General features: G+C 45.4%; 1 protein-coding gene across 1 annotated transcript; it reads right to left on the bottom strand.

Moving 5' to 3' along the window:
* LOC119396193 (sodium-dependent transporter bedraggled) lies at nt 1-24,870 on the bottom strand. Its single transcript, XM_037663288.2, has 15 exons — nt 24,528-24,870; nt 20,640-20,857; nt 19,257-19,388; nt 18,080-18,232; nt 17,123-17,186; nt 16,293-16,431; nt 15,080-15,211; nt 11,829-11,932; nt 10,624-10,742; nt 8,810-9,069; nt 8,281-8,412; nt 7,101-7,203; nt 6,891-7,009; nt 5,209-5,415; nt 1-4,600 (listed from the first exon to the last, which is right to left on the bottom strand). Exons 1-15 carry the CDS (start codon nt 24,800-24,802, stop codon nt 4,274-4,276), a joined length of 2,484 nt encoding a protein of 827 aa, XP_037519216.1. The 5' UTR covers nt 24,803-24,870; the 3' UTR covers nt 1-4,273.
* Between the last annotated feature and the right edge of the window lie 655 nt (nt 24,871-25,525).

Consider the following 25,525-nt stretch of genomic DNA (forward strand, 5'->3'; position numbering starts at 1 on the left):
ACAGTATTTCACTCCGCATTAGGTTTTATTCACTTTACACACAATACATTGCAATGAATGTTCTCACCCATGGCAAATATTTAAAATTTGTAAGTCTTTATTTACACATCAGAGAACTCACGGCTGCATCTCTCACTTCACAACCAACAAAGCAGCATGTAGACTCCAGCAGCTAAATTTGTAGTGCATGCCCCATACGACTGGAAAATAAGTCAATACATGTGCTGCTACACCATGGATAAGTTAGCATTGTTCACAGCAAACTGCACTTTGTTCTTTTCCTACGTTTTGCAGCGACATTGTCAATGCAAGTACTAAATCAAGTGCAACTTCAAACACATTTTCTCATGCTTCATTGTTTTAAAGTCTTTTCTTCAGTGTATGTACACATATTTACAATCACACTCAAAAATGAAAGCTTTCAGATGCTTCTAGCATTATATGTAGCACCCAGAATATAAACAATTTGCAACATGCTAAATATAACTCAAATTGACAAAGGCAAACACACACTGCCGAACTTCAGGCAGCATAAAGAAAAACCTAATGTTTTTTATACACATATTTAGAGCGACGTTCTACAAACAAGCTGCTCTTTCTTGACACAAATGATTGTGCAAAGAAAACTAAATTTGTTCAACACATTCTGCCCTGAGAGAAAAAGCGTTGGAAATGGATAAATATTGGCAACAATTTTGATGCCGTGCCCATGGCATTGAAGCTAAAGAGCATCCAGGTTGGGAGAAGCATCAGGTGCTTGCAAAAGTGGTCGTGTGTGCATAGAACTTGTGCATGTAAAGGATCATTTGGAACAACCCTGAACTGTGCAGGTAAAAATTGGTGCTTGGATTGAAGGCGAAGCAGTATATGGCAGTAGAAAAGCCGAGTGTAGCACATCCATTTTGTACTCATTTCTGAACAGCACAGCAGAGACGTTAAAAAGCTGCTGGAGAAAGATTTTTTTTCCATTCTTCCTTTTTAAAATAATAGTGTAGTTTCGTTTTCTTTTTTAAAAGCTGTTGTGCCTCGGCACAACAGCTTTTAATTCGATTCCATATTGAAGGTGCCAGCCAGATGTGCATGAACTAGTTTAACAAACTATCCAGTTCAATATTGCATCGAAGCATTTCTGCACCCAACTCTTACACAATTATTGATGAGAGCTAAGCAATGCAATGAAACCTGCAAGTTATACAGATGCTCAACTGCTTTGGTGACAGCAGACAAAGCTCCAGAAGCGGTAGCAGCCAGGATAATCGGATATGTCATCGCCGGCACGTGTGCCGTGCATACAAGTCGCATGAAACTGTAACTATATTCTTTTGTCCTCTCAAATGATGCCATTTAATCTAGAGTGCACTGAAAAGGTGGAGGTTGCGGTGCAACGCAAGGTCTTAAACAGCTTAAGCAGGAACTTGCAGAAGTACAACTGGTCCTCGAGCACGGTGGGCCCCTCAATGCATGCTTCTAACGCTAGTCCTGTTCGCACTTCAAATATCACATCCTCCTCTATAGGCAAGGAGTAAGGCTGTTGTATACAGGTAAACACGCATACACGCACACTTTCAAACATTGTGGCTACCTAGCCGTTAAAGTAGAGAGTGATAACAAGCTGCATGCAGTGCATGGCAGAAATGAACAAAACAGGCAAGCAGATGTACATGTATAATTCACTCCAGCTACATGGTAAGCTCCCATAGAGACAAACACTGGGGGTCTCTGGAAATTGCATATGGGGAAACCAACAGATACCCCTAAACTGCCCAGCTTACATAGAAGTGAACCTGAATTTGTCTTAAAAGCTGCCTTCTGTATTATATATGCAGCATTTAGGTGTGCAACAACTACCTTACAGGAAACGTTTACCAATGAAGAGCCTTCTTTACTGTCACGAAGTACAAAAGTCTTTGAAAAAAGTGCTGCGAGTCCCATGTTGAAAATGGTGCCAAGTTGATTGTGTGCAAAAGGAGGTGGAAGAAAGCCCACGTTTTATACTGTCGAAAACCCACTGTCAAAGCTGTGCATTATCACAATTGTGTGCTTTATGAATGCTACAGTTAGCCTTTTTCTGGATGCAAAGGGCACCTGCCTGCTGACCTGACATGAAGCACAAACCCACTGAGAAAGGACGCATGTAGTCAAAGTGGTGGAAAACGAACAGACATGCTCAAAGCTCCACATTCATTGTCTTATTTCCTAGTGTTCAGCCCTACCAATTCACCTAGACTGCCAAACATGACCTGAACCTTCCTGTATGCCCCTGGAGTTTTTCTGTGTGTTGTCGCTTTCCAAAGAATCCACGTAACTTTCACTACATCGCCTTTGCAGGATCACTTCTCGTGCAAAAAAGTCAGTTTGTGCAATCACAGATTGACAGTCAGTGGTGTTTCCCTAACTGCACCAAGTGGGTGGAAGAGTAGGGTTACACACGGACCACAATTATGAGTTCTGGACCCGTATTCTAAGGTGACAACTTTTGGCGACAGTGTCAATTTGTGCGATGTGGAATCTCGCGTATTCAATGATTGAAACTACTTCCCCACCTTTCAGTGTGCACTGAAAGCGATATCATGGCGATATTTCCAACTCAGAATAAGGCCCCTAGGTAACCCCACAAGATTATTCTTCTCAATCGTTGCCGAAGGGACTGCACCAGTGTAACGAGCAATTATCAGTAAGAATAGCTCACGGCCGTGCAAAACAGTTACAGCAACACACAACATGCTTAAAAGCAAAACTGTCTGTCACGGGCGCCTCCAAGGGTCTCTGCACGATCAGAGCAACAACGATCAAACAGTGCACAGCACACAGCAAGCTTCTGTGTCCCTTGAAGGTGTTCCGGCACGTTATGAAAGGCCAGAATAACGTAACTATTATATTCCAGTTCTTTTTCTTTCTATTCTTCACCAGTGGCCCGGGCAGTGCTCCACCTTCATTATCATCAGGGAAAGTCAGCCACATACTAAAAGAGAAGAGAAGCAGGCTCAAGCTACAGAATCCTTTCCATTATAGCTACTCAACTTTCACCTCCCATTCTTCAACACTTCTGCTCATATATCATGCAGATCTCTTGTAATAAGCTGCAAAACACAACCACTGAATAACTGACTCCATTAGCGGTGTTCACAACAGTTATGGGTGGCCACAAGATTTCATGATTGATGGAGGGACATGATAATGATTGTTGTTTTGCTGCCTTTGCTTATGATATTATAAGTGAATAAGTGATGTGTCACGAGCTTTTCTTTCTGGCCTGTCATCACATGTGTCAATTACAGTGTGTGTGCAGTACAATATGGGTGAACATTGGTTCACTTCGTCATGATGAATGCAAATTATGATGCTGACTTGTCACTGCGCTGCTTATGCGGCATCTACTACATCAGTCATGATGAATGTGACAAAAGGCGTTTGTTTTCAAAACCTCCAGATGAAATGACTGTGCCACTTCTTCATTGCTTTTTAACAATCTGCCTCAGTGGCATGTGCTGTGCTCGCTCAAAATGCCCTGTCATAAAGAATTGCTTGCAGCGTGAAAAGAAGAAAAAAAACTATGGTAGCAGACTTTTATACTCTCCAACTACATGGTTTGAATTATAGCCCAAGAATCATCCAACATTTCACAACAGCGTAGCGCACTGTAAGTAAACCACACAAACAACACCACAAACAAACACCGCCAAAGGTGCTGCAGCATCTACAAAAATGCTTTATCATAAGCTCACTAACTCTACCTGAAGAGGTAATGTACTTGGGATGATTGTTTGGAAAGCATCATTTAAAGATGGGGTGAAGTGAAACCACTGTTCCCTACTGTTTCTCTCATTGCCTCCTCCTGTTGGTCCGAGTCTTATCTCGGAGTTAATAAAGCTATTGTCAGAGGGCCCCAACCGCTTGTCACTGCATTTGACCCTGCATTGTCTAATACAAAAATCTCATGCCTCACTTCTCCCCCAGCGCTTTCAGGCATACGCTTGCCTAGAAGAGATCAATAAACTGGACCACAGCAGCCGTCCATCCAAGCTGTGTGGTCACAGTACTGGCCACTTTGCACCATGTGCCCAGTGCTACGCATTTGTGCTAAATCAACCAGGTCGTCAACATTCAGTCACACCCTGTCAGAGGTAGTCCAAGCAACACTTGACAACAAGTCCGGGCAATCGCTGCTCCACGCACAATTTCGAACGACCGATTTTCGCATGCCTTTTCTTTTTCATTGATGATGGTCCACACCACGTATAAGCGAAGAGCTCAGAACACTGCCACTTTTCCTTCATGCATCGGACGAGTCTTCCCGTGGTGGGCTTCGAGATGTCAGGTTGAACTGAAGGTCTGAGAAACTCAGCCGAATCTTGTCGCGATCCAGCAGTGAACTGCGGCCGCCGCTCGTTGATGTAGGTTGCTGTTGGCACTTGTGCAACTCTTTGAGAATCATACGTGCCGTGGCAGTTGAGTAAGATGGGGGTGGCGAGTATTTTGGAGGGACGTCTTCTTCGAATGCTACGTTGGAAACACCCTGTGAAGGCTCTGGTGCGGCAGGCGGCGCCTCTGTTGCTGGAGCTATGGTGATGAATGTTGGGCAGCACCAGGACTCGATACGCTGCGTAAAATGCATAGAAAGATTCTTTATAAGGCTATGATCAATCAATATGGTCAATAAATCAAATCTTTATTGCATATGATTACTCACAAGAAGGTTGTACCATTTCTTACTATTTAAGACAGGTTACAGATTGTGACCCCATATAAACATTGAAGCAGAAGCTATCTACTGATGAATTGTAAGAGCGTGTAAGCAGTACTACCTGTAATTCTTTCATCCAACCAACAGATGGTTACACTGGCCAACAACACCCATCTTTTAGGCTACATTAGCTAATACTAGCCATTGCTTAGCCATTATATTGCGATGTTAGCCAGCACTAGCCGATATCAGCCATCACTGAACAACAATATCCGTAATTTAGCACACACCATTGAACGTTAACCATAGCCTTCAGTATTTGTGTAAATTCTTTCAGATATGTGCTGGCAGTATGCGAATTGCATCCTCGTATATGCCCGGGTGCATTTCTTGTGGTGGCTACTGTACTTTCTTTCTGCACCGACTGTTTTTTTTTAATGCTGTCACGCTCTCACACTTTTCAAGAGGTATTGAGCCAAAGCATGCTTGCGCATCAAAAATGCCTGTGCTGGCTGGGAGCTCACCTCATGCATTTGAACCTGGTTTTTGCTGAAGACGACAATCTTGAGGCCTTCGATGACAGCCACTAAAGCGACGCCTAGAAGCGGCAGTGTTTGCAGGAGCACGCAGAATGAGCCAACCCAGGGTGACCAGTAGTGGTAGAATAGTGACAGCGACTCCGGCGAGAACATGGCCAAGTGGCCCGATCGCATGAACGCGATGGACAGCATCTGGAAGCGCAAGAGCATGCACAGATCAGTGTTTTTCACACAGACAGGACGAACTAAACTCTTGCCCTGTTACATTTAGCAATGGAATTCGCAGTGTTATAAAACTTTGGTGCATACTTTATTGAACCTCCACGTAGACCACCACGCGTGTCTAATTGATAGGTTCGCTATTGCATGGGCATGCGCAGATAAGTTTTCGTGCCTTCTTTCTTTTCCGCCATTGTGCGTCTCTTCAGTTAGTCGGCGTTTGTGGTGTCCTGACTTCTTTCTTGTGTCTGCACTTGCACGCCTTATCTTTTTGCAATGAATATTGTCTTACGTCTTGTTCCTTTCACAAAATAACTCAGCCTATTTTTGGCGCATATAAAGACAAATACAAATTGCTACATTTTTACTGTTGTTATTTAGCATATTACAGCTGTTATACACAAAAGGAGTTTAAGCCCTTAGCAATTGATCTAGATGCAATACTTCTCATCATTAAGAAAGAAGAGTAAAACTGGTTGATGGTTACGTCTTAGTGAGCTGCAGTTCGTCCCCTGAGTTACTCATCAATGCAATGTCATCAGTGAATCTCAGGTTACTAAGGTGTTATCCATTAACTTGTATCCCTAACTCTTCCCAATCTAGGAGCCCGAAAACCTCCTGTAAGCACGGGGTGAGTAGCATTGGGGAGATCGTGTCTCCTTGCCATACACCCTTCTTTATTGGAATTTTTTCGCTTTCTGCATGGAGAACTATGGTGGCTATGGAGCCGCTGTTTGTTGACGCCCTGATTCCAGAAATTTAGGAGGGCAGATGAGATTAAGATGTTTGCGTGTATAATGTGGCAGCAGAAAGCACAGGACCGGGTTGATTGGCAGAACATGGGAGAGGCCTTTGCCCTGCAGTGGGCGTAGTCAGGCTGATCATGATGATGAAGTCTGAGTGAGCAAAGCTTCCTTAATAAATTTATTAGCAACAGAAGTGCCGTTAAATATGACCAGCTCATACAAATAAAAGTTTCAATAAACCTGCACTCAATAGTAGTAATACCACATCGTCATAACCATCAGCTCCAAATTATCTTGAATCTGTGGTGATCAAAATTATCTGTGGTCATCAGGGGTGCAACCAGGATTTCATTCTCTTTGTGAGTGGGGTCTGACATTTTTATATGAGTGCTTCTGTATATGTACCTACACATACAAAATGAAAAGTTTGGAGTGGAGGAGAGGGTTGAATTCCTCCGTCTGGATACGCCTATGATGGTGATGTCTCGGAGTCAGAAAGAAAGAATTCATTCGCCATGGTGAAATCATCTACGGTGACCAAGAAATTCGGCATTATTTGCAAATGTTTGTCACGAGATTTTGCCTTCACCTGACTGGCCTATCTTTTGGTGTATATCAAGGAAGCCATGGTTTGCAAGAAATGTGTTCGAGAAAAAAGTGTAAGGTGTCAAAGAACAACAATAGAGCTGCGTGTTGACTTACCAAAAATGCTATTGGTAGAAGAACATTCCAATGGAAAGTCAGCAGTGGCAGGTAGAGAGACTTGGACCTTTCCTTTTGCACTATCATTTTGACTAGCTTGTCAGTTCCAAAGGGTTTACCTGGACAATAAAGTAAAAAAAGGGTGTTAAGATCGGACTGCATGCTTTACAGCATATAATTTCATCACACTTTGGTGGCAATGTGGCTTACCTTGTATAAATAACACGACTATGAGCATGATGAAATACAGAGCAACGATCCACCAAAGCGATCCCAGCCACACGTCCAAGAAAAGCATAAGATGCAATGTTGCCTGAAAAAAAATGTAGTGTTCAGTCAATTAACAATCACTAATTTGACACGTAACTGAGCATAAGAGCATCAACGAGATGGTAAGTAAAGATAACGAGTGAGTTTATACTGATGACAATAATTTTCAGAACTCTGTATTAGTTATTTTTGCTGTAACAGGAAGAATAAACAGAGGTAGAAGTTTAATTTCTTGAATTTCGTGTCATAACCTTAACATTGGTACGTCAGCATATTGTCAAGAATTTTTAATTACTTAGTCATGTTTCATCAGTTGTAACTAAGACAAATTATATATCCTCGAGACTTGGTATCTGGCCCTCTTTTAGGACACAGGTTAGTCTTTCAGGATAAAAACAACTATAATTAGTCTAAAGCGGATGCAGTCATAATGCACATCACAGGTAGCTGACACAATAGCGTCAACACAGCATCACCATCTGTGCTTTATTTCAGCATCTTTTTCGGCTTACCAAGTAAGGACGTGCGAATGTTTTAAAATTTTTAATATCAGATCGAATAATGTCCAATTCGACTTGGTCTTCAAATAGAACAGCCACTATTTGCAAACATAAGTATTTTATAGCACCAGTAGCATCCAAGTAAAAACTGAACTGGTGCAAAACTATGAAAAATTTCATACCAGTGCGCACAGTACCGACATAAAACATGAGATTTTTCATAGTTCAACAGGCTGCATAGCTTGGGGAGCCAAGTGTTGTCAGTCATACAATGATCATCCACACTCTCTGAAGAGTTGTGTGCATGCAAAAAATGTGTTTATTTGCTCCCTGATATCCCATTTTTGTTTTTAATTCTAAAATGATTTAAAATAAGGCATGAACATCATGTCATTTCATAATAATCGTAAAAGAAGCAGTAAACTATTCGAAAACTACTCGGAAACTTTTCAATATGTAGATTTGACTTGATTCGGTCTTAAAGGTTACTGCTCGCAAACCCCAATTACTAGGCATTTCTCGTACTGTATGAGTGTAATTAACTCTATTGGAGCCTATTAACCTCACAATGGGCTCAAATTATGCTTTACGTTAGTGTCCCTTTAGTGTTCGGTACTTACATCGGTGGCGAAAAAGAGCCCCAGAAGAAACCCGACTGTGCAGGTAATGAATGTGACTATTGTCTTCCATTTTGTGAAAAACTTTGGTCGGATGTACACCACTGCGTCTACGATGCAATTCCAGATGCATATCTGCAATGGACGAGAAAGGAGCACGTGTTAGGCACATCAAAGTTACATAGCTTTAAGCTTGATCCTGAACATCACGAGGGCTGAATGAAATTATGCTGACGTTTAAACAAAAATGTATTTCTTTATATGAGCCTGAGAAAGTCTCTGATTAAAATGAAAAATCTGACACATATTAAATGTACTCTTATCTATACCGGTCTTTAACGACTCTGGCTTTATAAACATCATCTCTGATTTTTGTACACGAATAATCTAAATCTCTCTTGCTTATGTCAACCACTGACTCATTAATACTTCCATCCACTTTGGAACTCAGAACTCACTGACACCGACACCGAAATTTCTGCGAAACGAGCTCTTTAGCGCTATCGCGTTACAGCAGGGAACCTCTGCGCACCTGTTGTCCGAGGCCCAGCGAGGCAAGCATGACGAAGAAGCAGATGGGCCAAAAGGGCGAGATGCTCCGGCCTCCCTCGGCAGACAGCGCTGCCGGAAACACCTCGACGGCGAAGCGTGCCACCTGGTAGCCGCTGAGCAGGTTATGCTTACGCGGGCCCTGCAGTAGCACGCCGGCCAGCAGGTTGACCGGCACCGACTGGTCCAGCGGAGGCCACGATCCGTTCACTGACTGCAGGAACCTCACCGTAGACTCTTCTTCTGATGGAACGCAAGGAAAAGAGAGAATCGTCGTCGTGGCACAGAGTTCGCCGTGGCTAAGCTACGCAGCAGTTCAAAAACTGAGGTCAGCAATCACTGACAACGAAGACGTTAATTAGTGTGGCCATAAGTTAAGGTATGGACACTGTGATGCATGTTTCAGCAATAACTTTCCACTATCGGCGTGGATTCATTAACGTGCATCAAAACGTTGGTAGCAGGCGGCAGGAGGCAGTTCTTCAGAATAGCTTTCGGAGTACGGAATGCATACATTGCTAAGTGTCTTCCAGATTTCACCACTCATCCTTGAATGTAGAGGAAAATCAATGTAGTGGTTTCGCAGTACGGTATCCACTTTTACGCTTGAGGGATGCACTGGACGATTGTAAACGTCGTATCACTCCCCTCGACCCGCCCTTTCTTCTCCCTCTATTAATATTCTATGATTCAGGGAATCTAGGAGCATTTGATTCGAAAATTCAATTTTTTAAGGACTATACGTGCCCTAGCACAAATGAGGTACGTAATTCTCAAGACGCAGCGCAAATATGACGCCCTAACTCACCCAGGCTCGTATTACGGTAATTTCGATCGCATCAGTGGCCTATTTTCAGTTATACTGCTAAACATGTCTGAAAGAAATAAGGCGTAGCTGAAACCTCACTCAATTACGAGGATTTACCGGTTAGAAGTAGCTAAAGTCCCTTAGAAGTAGCCACACGTGCGCGCCACTAAGCGGTCGCACCGGAAAGCTGACTTCACCGCAGTTATAGCTATAGTGTGGCAAAGCCCTATTCAACATGTAAGGGAAAGAGGAAATACGGCTTTCTTTCTTTCTTTCTTTCTTTCTTTCTTTCTTTCTTTCTTTCTTTCTTTCTTTCTTTCTTTCTTTCTTTCTTTCTTTCTTTCTTTCTTTCTTTCTTTCTTTCTTTCTTTCTTTCTTTTCTTTCTTTCTTTCTTTCTTTCTTTCTTTCTTTCTTTTCTTTCTTCTTTCTTTCTTTCTTTCTTTCTTTCTCTTTCTTTCTTTCTTTCTTCTTTCTTTCTTTCTTTCTTTCTTTCTTTCTTTCTTTCTTTCTTTCTTTCTTTCTTTCTTTCTTTCTTTCTTTCTTTCTTTCTTTCTTTCTTTCACTATCCTCGGAATCGGGCCCCTTGTAGCCGGAGCGTAGACCCTGAGAACATTATCACAGCAAAGTGGACCGATCCCGGAGGCAGTATATCACACATCGCGTGGACCACGTGCTCGGAATCTCCGCGTCTAGCCGCCTTGCCTGTCACGCGCGCAAGCTCGATGGTTCGTTCTAAACGCTTTTGCAGGATACGCTGACTTCCATTAACCATATAACTTACAAAAATACTACTCACTATATATGAAAATTTTCCAGTGCGAATTTTCCGCCTGACGTTTTCTTAATTAACCTCTCTTTCGTAAAACAGATCGTGAAACACCCACATCTGAATGCTAACACGTCGCGCGCATACTAGGAATAAGCACAGGTACCACACATGATAAGATAGCAAACGCACTACGCAAAGCGAAGAAAGCGAGTTGCTCACCGAACGACGAGCTGACTAGAATCATGCCGTGCGTGCGCAAAAGGTGCGCCACGCTGGCGAACAGCATTGCGACCAGCACGAGAACAGTGCACACGAGCACAGTAACGCAGATCATGTTCCTGCAAAGACAACAATTAAAGGCGTCAAAGTTACGGCTCGACGTCGTTACAGTACGTCGCGTGCAGAGAGATTCCAAACCACTTCTAGCCAGGCCCGTAGCCAGGGGGAAGGGGGGGGGGGGCACCCCCACCCCCCCCCCCGAAATTTTTATGATACATGGTGTTTTATCGAAAACTAAATAATTAACATAGGCGTTTCTCTCAAATAGTCAAGGCTTTCAGGAAATGCCCCCCCCCCCCCCCCCCGAAAAAAATTCCTGGCTACGGAATTCCTGGATATGGGCCTGCTTCTAGCACATTTAAGAGTGGGAGGAAACCACGTTCTCGTTCGATTAGTGCGTAAGCTGCATTTCTAACGTTCAGTAACTGACCTCGAAATTGATAGCTCGTTAATTGTCGCGTACGTCGTAAGTTCTACAACTAAGGCAACCCTGCGGTGCTGCTAAAACGCCCCAGAGTGGCGCGTTTCTTTGTACTTGATTACATAGGACACTTATGTCGGTGTTCTTGTACTAGGTTAATTATCGTGTTAATTATTAATATGAAGGCACGCTAGTATATAGTCGTATAAATATTGAACTACAATAAAGTACAAAACAGCAAAGACATTAAAAGCTGTGAAAAGTATTTTTATTCAGTACAAGTTATAATGATTTCAACTCCCAAGCTCACTGGTCACTGTTACAAAACTAATAAGAAACATCGCAACTGAAATATCGATGAGAAAATGCTTGTAGAAGGCTTAGATTTTCTCGTTGGAGAGCTTATTTCGTCACTGTTGCGACTTGATTAGAGTCGGGAGTTTAATTATAACTGCTTTGACGCAACAGCTGTGATCTCGCATCAAAATACTGCGTGCAAGTAATTTGGTAGCTGTTTTTTTTTTTTCGTTCTTTTCAGAATATAGCACATATCTGCGGAAAGAAAAGCGTAACGAAAGACTTTCTATTTGCGATAGCACGCAGCTGAGCGTTAATTAGTTTCCAATAACACAGGAGACTGATGCCTTCTGGGGCATCTGCCAATCGGGTGCGGCGTGCTTTGTAGGCGTGCCATTTATAGAAAGCAATGTATACACGTGCTTGCCTTGTAATGTTGCTCGAAAACTTGTTGCGACTGTTCACGTGGAGCGCGAGGGCTCCGAACAGTCCCCACGTGATGAAGACTTCACGGGCTGCCACCACCCACGACTAGAAGACAAGAAAGAAAAATGCAACCTGCTTACATGTTTTTCTTTACTTTTTTCTTTATCACGGCTAAATTACACGCCAATAACAAGTTATTTATTGAATTTATTTATTCGTGACGATGAACACCACATGGAATCGACGATATGTTATAAAGTTTTGTTAATGACTACACATGTGCTATACACGCATGCGCTTCCGATCGCGTTTATTCCTCTTAGTTCTTATCTAACGGTTATTAAATACACTGTGTCATACCTTTACGCATGATCTGCTTATGTTTGCTTTATTGTTTTCTTCTTTTCTCTACTTACACCTCCATTCGCCCTTTATGACCGTATCGTAGTGCAGATCCAACCCAACGTTAACATTATACGCGGACACGAATGATTTCCTTCAAATAAACCACTATCAGTATTTACGCTCATTCTTCCGATCTGCGCTCATAAATGGTACACGCGGCCTCGGTGATTGGGATACGAAACGACCACACACCGCTATCAACAGCGGCTATTTCATTCATTCATTCATTCATTCATTCATTCATTCATTCATTCATTCATTCATTCATTCATTCATTCATTCATTCATTCATTCATTCATTCCTCGCTCTTCAAATGAAACCGCGACCAGGGAACGACTAACCGCAGTATACGAGACGCGAGGTCATCGTGATACAGGAAACGAAACGGGAATCATTACAACAGCCGTCATTGAACGTTCCGAGCCAACATAGAGCCCGGCTACGATACGCAACCGAATCAATTCTGGGCCACCTGAGGTTACTTACCGCGTGCGCCCGTAATCTAACTAGTTGCACTATAGCGCCCTCGCATTCCGTCAGCCGTTGGAATGCGGCCGCGCGGCTGCTGTCAGTTGCGTCCGGGATCACGCGCTCAGCCGCGCAACGTCGCACCACCCCCTCCCCCTCTATTCCTATCCCCCATGGCGAGTAAGCGGGGAATTCCGCCAGCTGCATGACACGGCCATCGGCAATACAATCGCCGTGTTTTCACGCCGATTCGGTTCAGTAGCGACGGCAGCGTGCATTGTAGGACATCCGCAATACTACCTTTAGCGATACTCCCTTTTTCGAAACCTCCGGGAGCAGATGAAAGATACCTCGACGCAATGCAGCGCTGCATGGAACGGTGCACGCAACGGAATTCCAGAAAGCGCGCGCGTGGCGGTACGCCTTTATATATCTATACGCAATCCGGGAAACGCCGAATGCCGTGCGCATATAGGAAGAAAGTATCCAGGCCGGGACGCAACGCGTTGCAAAAGAGGGCCTATTTGACGCAATCCGGATCCTGAAGGCCCGTGGGCGCGCGTCACGCAACAGTTAACTCCTTCACGATGTTCGTGTCCACTGTGCCGTCAGAGGCTCGATCGAGTGCCTCGAGCATCCACTCCTTTGTGCTCTCGCCGTCGTCTGCCTCGCTAGTTGCCCGTGCGACGATAGCGGACGCGGGATTATACGACGGAAGGCAGGAAGGAAACGAGCGGCCGTTTGGCGCTGCAATACGCGCTCGAAGTCAATGCGATTCGCGCGAGAGTTCAAGGCTGCCGTACTCTATAGCTCAGTGGCAGTTGTCTGTCTCTCTATCTAGCCTTTTTACTGTCTTTTTTTTGTTATTGGCTTTCGTCAGTGCGTGGACCTCTACGGCTGTTCTTTCGCGGGGCGATTTGGTTAATGGTGTCTCCCAGAGCGGTTTCCTGAGCGCTTGCCGCCGTTTTCCCGAGCAGTTGCGAACGCTTCTAGAAGCCGAAGCGCGTGTATATACGCAATAGCGAGAAACCCCTTTCGTGTGCAGTATACGCCGTTCCTCACTTTTGCTTGTCTTATTTCTGACCCCCGACAGCTCCTTGCACGGCTACTTAGCGTTGTTATTTTTGTTGTTTCTTTAACATGCTGCAGACAACGCGAGGCGGTGGGACGATACTCTTCTCTGTTGCATACAACTATGTACTATCGAGGGCAATATGAGCGGGGACACGAGCGCGTGGCAAAGAGCCTCGAATCCGACGTTGGGCGATTCACGGTGGAGGCTGACGGAAACAAAGCGGAAAGGGCGCAACGGTTCCGCTGAACGATGGCACTACCGCCTCGCTAGTGCTGACACCAAACGACAGCTGATTGCGTGTCACCAGCCGAGCGCGATGATAAGGCGGGAAAACTATAGCAGAGCGCGGCGGCGTGCTGTCTGTATAGCTCTGCGCGAAATACCGCTGTTTATTCGTTCATCCACTCGTTTGTTCGCGTGTGTGTCACAGTGTGCGCGTCGCAACACGAAATCGAGATACAGCAAAACAGGAACAAAAAATAAGTAACAGTACTGCTCTTTGCTGCGCCTGAGCACAAAGCAGGCGCTACAATTTGAAGCCTTTATATGTATCATAAATTCCGCGTGTCGTAAAGACAGGCGCGTGGTGGGAGTGACAACAGTGCATGGAAAAGCGTTGCCCTTTCCACTTTATTTTTGACATCGTAAAATAACTAACAGCGGCATCCGAGTGTCCATAAAAGTGGGGTTTTAGGCTATTCGCCACGCTCTCGCGAGTTCCCGCTCGTACTGCTCACTATAGTAGGCCATTGAGAATCGAATTTCTCTCTCTCCTCTATCTTTCTCTAAACACTGTTCTTAACTGGTGTAACTGTTAGAAATCGCAGAGAAGACGAGAAAGTTGAACGCTTCAAAGCAACTAGAAGGTTCTCTATTTTCTTTTCTTCTTGAGATGCCGTAATGCAAGATTATGGGTTAGATTTGTACTCTATCTCAGAAAAGACAATGTAGGGTAAAAAATAACGACAACCACGCACAAGAAAGCAGCTTTACACCATCAGTATGAGGTTCTTTAACGTGCACCTAAATCTAAGCGCACGAGTATTCCTGCACGCCGCCCCCACCAGGGACGCTGCCGCCGCTGCGATCGGGAATCGAACCCACAACCTTGAATATTAACTCGGCAACCGAACGCCATTGCCGACAAAGCCGAGATAAGCGTCACATTCATAGCTGTAGTGCACAACGACCTTTTGAACTGTTCATCTTAAGGAATAACGCTTAGAACGTACACATGCGAGGGCGTTCTTAAGATAACAGCGTGCGTATGAAACTTGCTGAGCGAATGCATCTGGCCGCTTACGTTTGTGTCCGAGAGGACGCCCTTCCAGTCGGCCTTGAAGAGCTCCGTAATGCCGCCGCCCCACTGCTCGGTCATGCGGATGGTGATGAACACCAGCAGGCACAGGGACAGAATGCCCAGGATGGCCAGGATCTGAACGAATCGCATCCAAGGACAAAAGCAAAAAAATTCAGACAATGGCGGCAGTTATCACGTGATGCAGCAGTGCGCGATGGCGTCAGCGTAGTTCACCCACGAATGCACGAGGATGACACAGCGTAATATGGCAGTGTCGGTGGCAAAGGCCGGTATAAAATGAAATTGACAAAATAATCCACACTAAACACGTTGCTTCGCATTAGCCGGCTGATTCCTGCTTATCTTTGCTGCATCAAAATAGAATTTGCGAAGGAATACAAATTATTGAACGTTTACGCCATATCACGAATGTTTGCAGTAACACGCCAGGCGTTCTGCGTGCGTTATGTCCTCCCTGTGCAGTCTTTTCAGGGTTTGTAAAACTATATACATCAGATCGTGTAATTAGAGCGTTTTGACAGAGCGCTGCCAACCTACGGCAGAAACAACGCCGCCGAATGCGCAGGGCAAACTGAAGCGGTGGCAGTACAATGGTAATGCCACGCCGGAATGCTTGCACTCGGTTAAGCTGCAGTGCATGGTAATGTGACAGCTGCAACATTAATGCCCCACTATAAATAGTACTCTAAATTGTTCAGTGTATCCCAGCAAAATAAAGGTTGACTATGATACCTTAGTTTCGCAACAGTGATAACATTGACGTTCAATCTAGAGATCTTACCGGAACAAGCTCGACGGCAAGCATAATGTTTGTAGCTTAATGTACACGCTGTTTCACATCACAGCGGGAAAAACTCGGAGCGCATTGCAATGCGCTTCGAGTATTTCCCACAGTGCGAAACAGCCTGTGTACATGTTGACAGCCTTAGGGCACAATAAGAGTTCGCTCGCTCCCGCACTGCAGCGACATCGATTCGATGTAATAAGTAAGATATACGCGGCTTTCCAGAGCCCATTGGAAGCCCCTTCACGTGCTTCTACGTCACCTGTCAATCCGCGCGATCTGCTCAGTTTCCGACTGCGGCGTCTGTAGAGCTCCTGACCAACGCTGACTTGGGCATCCCTAGCGTTCGTATATCGTTCGCGCGCGACCAATCACGGCTACGCGTGCTCTACGATGGACGCGCTCACGTACCTTGCCGAAGGACTTGAGTCCGCGACTGAGGGCGATGAACACAAGCAGCCAGATGATGCCCAGGTTGAAGGCCAGCTCGAACTTAAGGTCTCCGATACCGCTCGCTTGCGGCACCGCCCTTCGGTCCAGCACCCGGCCACTGCGTAACAAGCGAGCGAGAAATGTATGCAGGGGAAAGCGGTGTAGTATATTCAAACTTGGGAGAAAATTACCATTTCTTTGTTGAACTACGCAAACTATGACTGCAAAGCGAGCCGTACTATTGCGAACTCCCCCGCCCCCCACCCCCCTTACGCTGGAATAGATGTCTTCGCTGAAATAGATGTCTGATGACTTGCAGAGCTATGTTCCAGGTCGAGAGCCTTATCCTATTCGCCGATCCTTGCTTATGATGCGCTGAAGACATTCTTATCGCATTACCTACAACAAATCTTAGAAGTCTAGATCCACTTGTGGTCGTTGTCATCAGCAGCAACGGCATTCGCCGTGTCATGTTGACGCGTCTATTTCACATGACTCTGCATGTACATGTACGCTCTAATATACTGGTCACGACGCGTATTGCGGTTTGTTTTTGTTTTTGGTGAGGACCACAATAAAGTTGCTTGCCATGTCATGTCTCTATATCTTGTCGGTAGCAGCATGGAATGCCACATGGCAGGTGTGCACTTCAGTGATCATGCAATGCGCGACACAATGACGTCACGCCAAAATGGGTAGGAAAGAAAACAAACACGCACGCTGTCTTCACTTCGTCAATGTATACCGCTTGCAAAAAATCGCGCATCCATCGTGCTTAATAACGAGTGAAGTCCTACAGACTGACTCACTGGAAATATGAGGCAGTGGTCCAGCCCAAGAACTCGGGAGACGATGAATTGTTCTTGTAGCACCCTGCAGCAGCAGAAGAAATAAGTTCGATATTAAGACTGATCCCCTAACCTTTATATAAGAATACAGGGCTAGCTTACTTTTGCAGAGCACGGGTTTGCATTCATTTATTCACATAGCAGCAAAAGGTTCAATTATCACAATTACGAACGGTACAGTGTTTCTGCTAGTATGCTTAGCCGCGTTTTAGCTCATCTTTAGCTTCGGCATTAGCTCTAGCTGACTTTGAATAACCGTCCGGTTGAATAAGTAAATATAAATATGTACACAAAAATTAGAACGTCACATCACTTGATAAACGCGATTCCGCGATTGCGCTAACTTCGATGCAAGTAAATGACGTTCTTGAAACAGCAACTGCTCTGTTAGCACACCGTTAAGGTGGACTACGAGCCTTCAGACAGGGTTCACGTCATGTCACAGGTGCTGCATTGTTCTTTTGTTCAGGTTGCTACATAATCTAAATACAATCTCACCTGGATAACGTATGGCTTTTCAGCTTGCAGACAATAGTACATTGTGGCTATCGCAATGACGTAATTGACACGTGGAAGGCCATGCGGCTCACCTCATGAGGGCACCTCTAGTGCCCTTCCGTGTATTAACTAGTCAGCGATTGAGATAAGCGAGATATATGGTTTAGAGTATTGGCGAAAAATAGAACCAGGGATAGGATCGATAAAACTGATATCGTTGCAGGCGCAGATATTTGTGTGATACAGAAATAGGATGTTGAATGAAGAAAGACGATAAAGAACAAATGCCAGACTGCAATAAATACAAACAAACCTTACTAGAACAAAAAAAGCTAGAAGACTGTTTGCCTTTGCTCCATGCAAAGGTGATATACCAACAAATATTACTGTAATTATCATATATAAAGCCCCTTAACTCACCTGCGGAGGCGAACCGTGCCTGGCAGATGGACCATCGATAGGCGTCCCTCGCTTTAATAAACGAGTCGCGGAAGTAAAAGAAAATCCACGACACTGGTATGGCCAGGTAAACGCCGCACACCATGTAGACCATCATCAGGGCCAGGCCCACTCCTACGAGGGAGAGAAGGAAATTCGAGCACACGTATACCGTCTTAGTGACGAATAAGTACGGAAACTTGGGCATCGTCGTGCAACTGAGCGTTAAACAGAACGCGCTAGGCAAGGGGACGGGGCAACGGTGATACCGACATCTGAAAGGCGTTGTTGAAAGCACACATATGAGTATATCAAACCAGTTCTTGAACATATTGAAAACAGCGCAAAAAAGGATGTCCTGTTCCCGGACACGGATGTTCTGTTGCCCGTGTCTTTTCTTCTTTTTTTTTTTTGCGCTGTTTTCAAAATGTTCAAGAACCGTTACCAACTAGCCCATTTGGCGATTCTTCTACATATCAAAACGTTCCCCTCGCATACTAAAATAGTACAAACAATAAATAACGGTGGGAGTGCAGAAAGCAACACTAACCATGCGCCTTCGAAAAAGTCTTCTTTTTTGGCGGACAAAGCAATTAACAGACGAGTCATCCACAAACTCGTACAACATATGTGTTCTTTAAGTCTGGAGAATTGCAGAGGTATACCGTCTGCACTGCGCCAAAAACAACATATCCGTAAACAATGGCAAGCATGCCACGACTCGCACAGTGATCGCCCAGATGAGACGACTAATGACCGGCCAACTTACACATCATTAGCGTAAACGCCGGTAAGTCCGGATTAATGCAAAGTTGCTCGCAGCTGGATTACGCGATATCTGGCAAAGTTACCGTTACGGCAGTACTGAGTCCTCTAATGATTGTCCTCCTGAAAGCGCTCGTGCATTCTGCTGGAGGACGCTTTGTTTATCTTACAAACAAAAGAAAACACAGCTTACAATTTAATGTTATACCTCAGCAACTCTTACGCAGTGTATTTGATCACTGCCTCCCGTATCTACCGGAGTTACTTTGCGTCGACACCAAGATGGAAGGCCGGTATAAGCGCATGGCCCGCATAACGTTACACCGCGTTAACGAAAATGGCACGAAAGCGAGCGCACGTACCACGGTGTTAGAATAGGTTAGGTTGCACGTACCTTTGAATGCGGGCGATATGTACCACATGTCGAGGATGCCGCTGCCCAAGTACTGGCCCAGAGACATCTGCAGGTACAGGAAGGGAACGCCGAACACCGCCGACAGCACGAAGAACTGAAGCATGAAGCACGCTGAAAAAAGACAAATTGGGAAAGAGTAAAGAAGACATCAGTCGGGTTCAGAAATTCATCCGACTCTGAAATAGTTTACTGTGACAGCAGAAAGTCCTCATTATAGATACCTTCGAACCTTCTGAAAAATAACAGCTACATGCGATACAAACAATGGCCTCGTCCTCGTTCGCTACATTGCCGCCCATTGCGGCCTTCCGAATTCGCTCACAGACGCCATCGATCTAAGGGACTCTGTGACGGGCAATACCCTACAGAGGATATCAGGGACCAAGGCTGCGCAGTAGTAAGAATAGTGGTCAGCGCATTCAGCTGACACTTGCGCAGGAACATGCGTTAGAATGCCTGAGGCTGCGGTAAAGGCAACGTTTAGCTTATTCGGAGAAATGCAGCGCGACTCGGACGAAGACAGGCGACACCGATAGACACAGGAGAGAGCCGTCTGTGCCTATCTGTGTATCCTGTCTTCGTCTAAGTCGCGCTGCATTTCTCCGAGTATGAAACAACTCGCCCAAGTCACAGTATTATTAGCCTATTTTTCCCATCATGAACAGTGAATACAGGTATGGGCGGCCTAACGACGATAAGGCCCTCTTCATCACAAGTCATATGGAGAAACTCTGCATATCCTAATTACTAGTGGCCGCTATGTAACAAAAAAAAAAAAGAAAAGTCGCATCTATAGTCCACAGAAATTTAAAGGGACAGTAAAGAGAAAAACGATTTTTCTCGCGCAAGTAAATTACCCTTGCACAGTACCAAAAGCACAATTCTTGCCGCGAGAAGACGTTTGGTAAGCGAGAAAATGCGTAAAAGGAAGACGCAAGTGGTGACGCAACCTTCAAGTTCCCGCACGAACTCGCTGTGACGTCATCGATTTTGACCGCGTTTACCAGGGACTGCGTAGTTCTTAGTAGGTAAAAATGAAGTGCAACTGACCTCTCAGTGGGCAAGAAATTTAGCTTAGCAAGTTTCACAAAATTTTGTTGGGCTCATGTGGCCAAAAGGCGGAAGGAACACTTTGAAATTTATGACGTCACGCTGACTTTCATGAGCAAGGATTTCGGGGCAAAATTTAAAAACAGAATTTGACCATTTTGTCTTCTAGTAATAAACCTGTGATGGCGAAATTAATGAAAGTAGAGTTTGCAGAGAACGATCTGTCAGTAAAACGGTTTCGTTGTCTCGCCTTAGTGTCCCTTTAGCTTCAAGGATCTGAGGTTCGGTTTGCTGGCTCGATGTAACGCGTACCTTTATAAATATACACCAGCAATGAGAACCTGGTGACGTTGAAGAGTCCGAAGATGCTGAAGAAGGATGCGAACACGGAGAACAGGTCGTGCGACCAGAGTCCGTGAGCGGCACGCCGGCTTTCGTCGTCCGCGGTGGCCGGGGCCCCCGCGGCATCGTTAGTGCCGCTGCCGCCACTCGCCGTCGCTTCCTCGCGCGGCCGGGCCGTCTCTTGCACGCTGCGTGGTAGGTGCAAGAACAGAAAGGCCGGTCAATTATGCGTCGAACCAGGACTCGTTAGGATCATCGAGTTCAACAGACTTTTTTCAATGAGACCCAGTACATTGGTTTCGATTGGCAATCATCAGACGCTCAAGTGGTTACAATTAGGCACCGAGTAGGAAAGTGCGACATACCAGATGTCTAAACAGGACTGGTTAGGCTCATTGAGCCCAGTTGGCCCTCTCAGTGAGAGCCAACTGGTTTCAATTCGACGTAATTAGATGTCCTTCAAGCGGTTCCAGACAGACATTGTGGGAAGTTCACTTGGTTCCAACTGGACATCACTGAACACTAAGAAAAAATGGCGAAGCTTGCACTAAGTTGCGCAAGGCTTGAAAGAGTGAAGCTGGGTGATTCTGAAGTCTAATATGGTGCTTCTATGTTGTTGCTATGCTTAAGCTAGGTGATGTTAGGTTGTTTCTAGGCTGCTTCTCAGCGCAGAGAGGTTCGAGTTAAACCACACACAGTCACATACACGAAACGGGTGTCCAAACTCCAGAGACAGAAACTCCTGCTGAAACCGAGCGTTCGCACCTCCCATAGATCTACGGGCACGTCATCGTTCGCGTAGGGCTACCATTGCTTCGGAGCCTTCTCGCAGCCGCCGTTGCCTTTCCCGTTCCTTAGTATTCTCTCGTTGTACGTACCGCTGAAGCACTCCATACAGATGCTTCAGCGAAGCTGAAACGGGCGGCCACAGTGTTTGTCATTGGATTAATCTCGGCGGTTTGTTAAAGCCTTTCTCAATTACTGGTTACGACTGTCTAGAAATCTTAATTGGTGTTTGCCGCCCGTCTGTTGCCTTCTTCATTTTTAGTGGACCAGCGGTGAGTAGTATTTTTCCCAATTTCTGTGGCACATACCAGTTCACGATGGTGATAGCTTTTTTAACACATTTGTACACACCAAAGTTTTTACGGCCGGCTTAAACAGCTTCGCTGATAAAGAAAGGGTAGGTCGGCTTGTCAGTATGTGACTTTCTTTAAAGAGACGCTTTAACTCTCTTGCGGGTCCGATAATTCTCCGGCGAGAGTATAACGATCTCGTAAGAGAGTTCACGTGTATCTTTAAGGGGAGTCATATACGTGACCATTCAGGACTGCCAAAAAGAGAGTCAAAGGACTCTTTTTTTTTTTTTTTTCTTAGAGCGGAGGTGCAGTTGTTGCAAGATAATTCCAAACGGACATCGCATTGCTCATGGCAATTTGAGACCGTTTTAATACGTTTATATTTAGTGTACAAACAGTTCCATTTGGACCTCCACACACTGCATTCTCCTGATCATGATATAGGGTCCACAGTTCAACAGCTTGGCCTGTCATACTGTAACACTCAGCAGCCTTAAAACATGGAGATTATTTTGAGGTGCGGATAGAGTTAATTTACGTCGAGATTATTTTGAGGTGCGGATAGAGTTAATTTACGTCAGGTTAAGTGTTCCCGTGACAAAGAACTGACAAGGCTGAAGGTACAAAGACAACACTAACGTGCGGTTCCTCGGAAAATTATCAGTGATTCGGGATTATAACGATGGAATTCCTAAATTAACCACCGCTAATTACGCTAGATTGTCCTACCATGACAAGTTAACCTTACCTAACTAGTCCTGCTTAATTTCCCATCTGAACGCGTGCCAGGATAGTGTAGTCGTCCTTACAACAACCAGATTTTTAGTAGACTGGAAGCCGGCCAGTTTCATTCAGAAGTTTTGGCAAAGCGCTGAAGGGAAAACATGTAACATGAAAGTATGTCTTCAGGTCCGGTACGAAGAGGTGACACGCACAAGTGCACGATTTCGACGCGTTTCATGCGACTGCAAGTTCCAGCCACGGCTGGTCGACGAAAAGTAATTTCACTGACCTGCCGCTTGAGGAACTCGAACCATGCGGAGCGATGTCGTTGGACAGGGATATCCGTCGGTTCTGGAAGCTTGTTTCGCAGATTACACGCTCGCGCACAACCGTCGCGTATAGAAGGAGTTCGCTAGGGAAAGGCGCGCACATTTGGATGTCTGAATCAGTGTTCCGGACTAGCGTTAACCCAAGGGTCTTTCTTTTTCGTGCAGGACGCAAAAAGGGGGCACGGGTGGTGCGTTGGGTGATTGTCACGGCGTAGAACTGAGGCATACGTGGCCTACGTCGATAGTCGAATAATCAATACAGAGGTGCACCGCGTGACAGAAAAGGGTGTTGCCAAGGGCCTCCATAGGTTCCAGATAAATGTTGGTCAGCTTGCCACAACAACTGTACCGCTATCAATGACAAAGACTTGTGTATAAACACGGGAAGATAGCTGAGGTGATGCAAATATAGCCGGCTATACGATAATGGAAGTGGTCGTGTCGCGTACGTCCGGTAGGGAGTGCGTGATACCAGCTTGTTTACGTTTGCGATGCGAAGTGATCCGCTCTTACAGATATATATTAAAAGGGTTCAAAGATCCCAATGATGTGCGACTGCTGCACTTCGTGTACGTGGCGAACAGCGTAGATACGAGACACCTCTGCTCGCAGCAAGAGAAAGTGAGCGACATACACATGAGGGAGAGGTAGAAAGGTCGACCAGAAGAGAAGCTTCTGGTTTGCTACCCTACTTTTGGGTAGCAAACAAGACGGACAATACGCTTTATCTAATGCTTAATCATCCGCCCAAGCCGACTGAAACGCGATGAAGAATTGCAACTGTGAGATACCCCGATGTCAACATTGTACAGTGTTTATTTCCGGTACGCATCGTCGCATATTTCGCATGAAAAAAATTTTTTGACACCGTGGTTGTGTTGTCTGAATCTTTATCTGCCACTTTTCACGCTCTTTCTTTTTTTTTTCTGCGATACTTATCCATCAACTTGTGAAAGTTGCCATTCTGATTCAGAAAGTATTAGTATTTTAGGAACAAACTCAAGTACGAAGTAATGGATTAGTTTGGATCAACTCGTACTATTCAATGTGCCCTGAAAGCTTAGCTTCTACAGTAGCCTTCTCCGTTATTACGCTGTCATGCTAGCGTGAGCACACAGAACGGTAAAAAAAAAAGAAACAAAGGAATATCATTTCAAAGGAGGTACACCAGGTCTGTTTGAGCTAGCGCGCTCTAAGGCCTTGCACAAGGGGATTCAGAGGTAAAAATATGGCAAGAGATGAAGACGACGTATAGAAGAGGGATGCGACGCTGTAAGTTCAGCTTTATGGTGATTATCAAAAGAAGGTGCCTTTCAGAAATATCATACGAGACGCTATCTGGTTCCAGATATTGACTGGGGTAATTAATTAGAGAGACATTTTCAGGGGGAAATGCGCGAAAAGGACCCAGACGGAAGAGTTCATGCAAATACAGAAGGCACAGCTAAATTGGATAATCGCGGTCACAGACCAAGTCTGACAAAGGTTATTCATTTCGGAGCCGCGTACGAGTTTCTTGTTCACTGAGAAGAACAAGCTGTCGTCGTCACTGATATATATACGCAACATATATACGAAGTAACAAGGGTGCATGGTCGCCCATCTCCATGCCTGACAAGACAAACTTTTGTTGAACTCATGAGTAAGCACAGCTAACTACTCGGCTTCTACCGTCACCAGCAATCCTAGAAAGTCTCCTGTACACTTGTATCGCGTGTACACCTCACCTGGTAGAGTCGCTGCTGGTGCGGTCGGTGACGAACGAGCTCTCGGTAGCCACGGAGCCGTTCTCGAGAGAAGCCTGCCTCTGGGCATTGTGCGGTGGAGTCGACGGCAGCTGCAGGGCCCGTTCCCCGGGGGCCGGCTCGGACGAGAGCCGCGTGCCGGAGATGTGAAAGACTTCGGGCCGCAGGGGCTGGAGCGGGTCGGTAGCCGGGACGCCCACCGCCGCCGTCGCGGGGCTGCTTGCCGACGACGCCGACGCCTCATCGGGGTTGCCCATGGACTTCGCTCCGCGGTCAGCGCGGCGACGACAGCCCGGTGCCTGCCTGTGTTGTTGCGCTCATTGGCTCACCTGCGGGACGAAAGAAGAAAGGAAGGGTGTCACACAGAACTCTCCTATACTACAGAATGACATGTTGGGCGTGTCGGTGTTTGCTTAATGACGTAACTGTAGAGAAAAAAAGGGAAGACCAGCGCACAGAAGACAAAAACACGTCACACGCGCTATGTGCCTTCTTCTGTAGAAGTCGTGCTCCATGTCTGCCTGTAACCTCTCTCTTAAGGTCCTTGACGATCTCCTATAGTTTCCCAATAATGTGCGACCCTTATATACCTGATTCGTCTTAAGAGCTGCAACGGCCAGAACAAATGTACGGCTCCGATGCAACGTTATTATGCCGCCTGACTCTAGATGGAGTTTGCATTCACGAAGACATACTTTGTACGCATCGGAATGGATGACGCGTTTTACGGTACACTTGTGCAAGACCAGACACTATAGAGAACACGGGCGTTTTTTTTTTTTATAGAACTGTCCAGTTTTCTTGTACTGTACCTTCGGAAAGAGCGAGAAAGAACGACTTTATCGAGTCCAGCTTCAAGACCAGGTCCATGTATTTTTGGAGAAGTTGAAAGGGGATGATGGTCATTACAGATGGTCGAGAGCGGCCTTGTAACAGCATGTCATGGCTCGAACTTATAAGTGTTAGCAGGCAAACCTGAA

This window comes from Rhipicephalus sanguineus, chromosome 6 (genome assembly GCF_013339695.2).
Source record: "Rhipicephalus sanguineus isolate Rsan-2018 chromosome 6, BIME_Rsan_1.4, whole genome shotgun sequence".
In the NCBI taxonomy this organism is placed as follows: domain Eukaryota; kingdom Metazoa; phylum Arthropoda; class Arachnida; order Ixodida; family Ixodidae; genus Rhipicephalus; species Rhipicephalus sanguineus.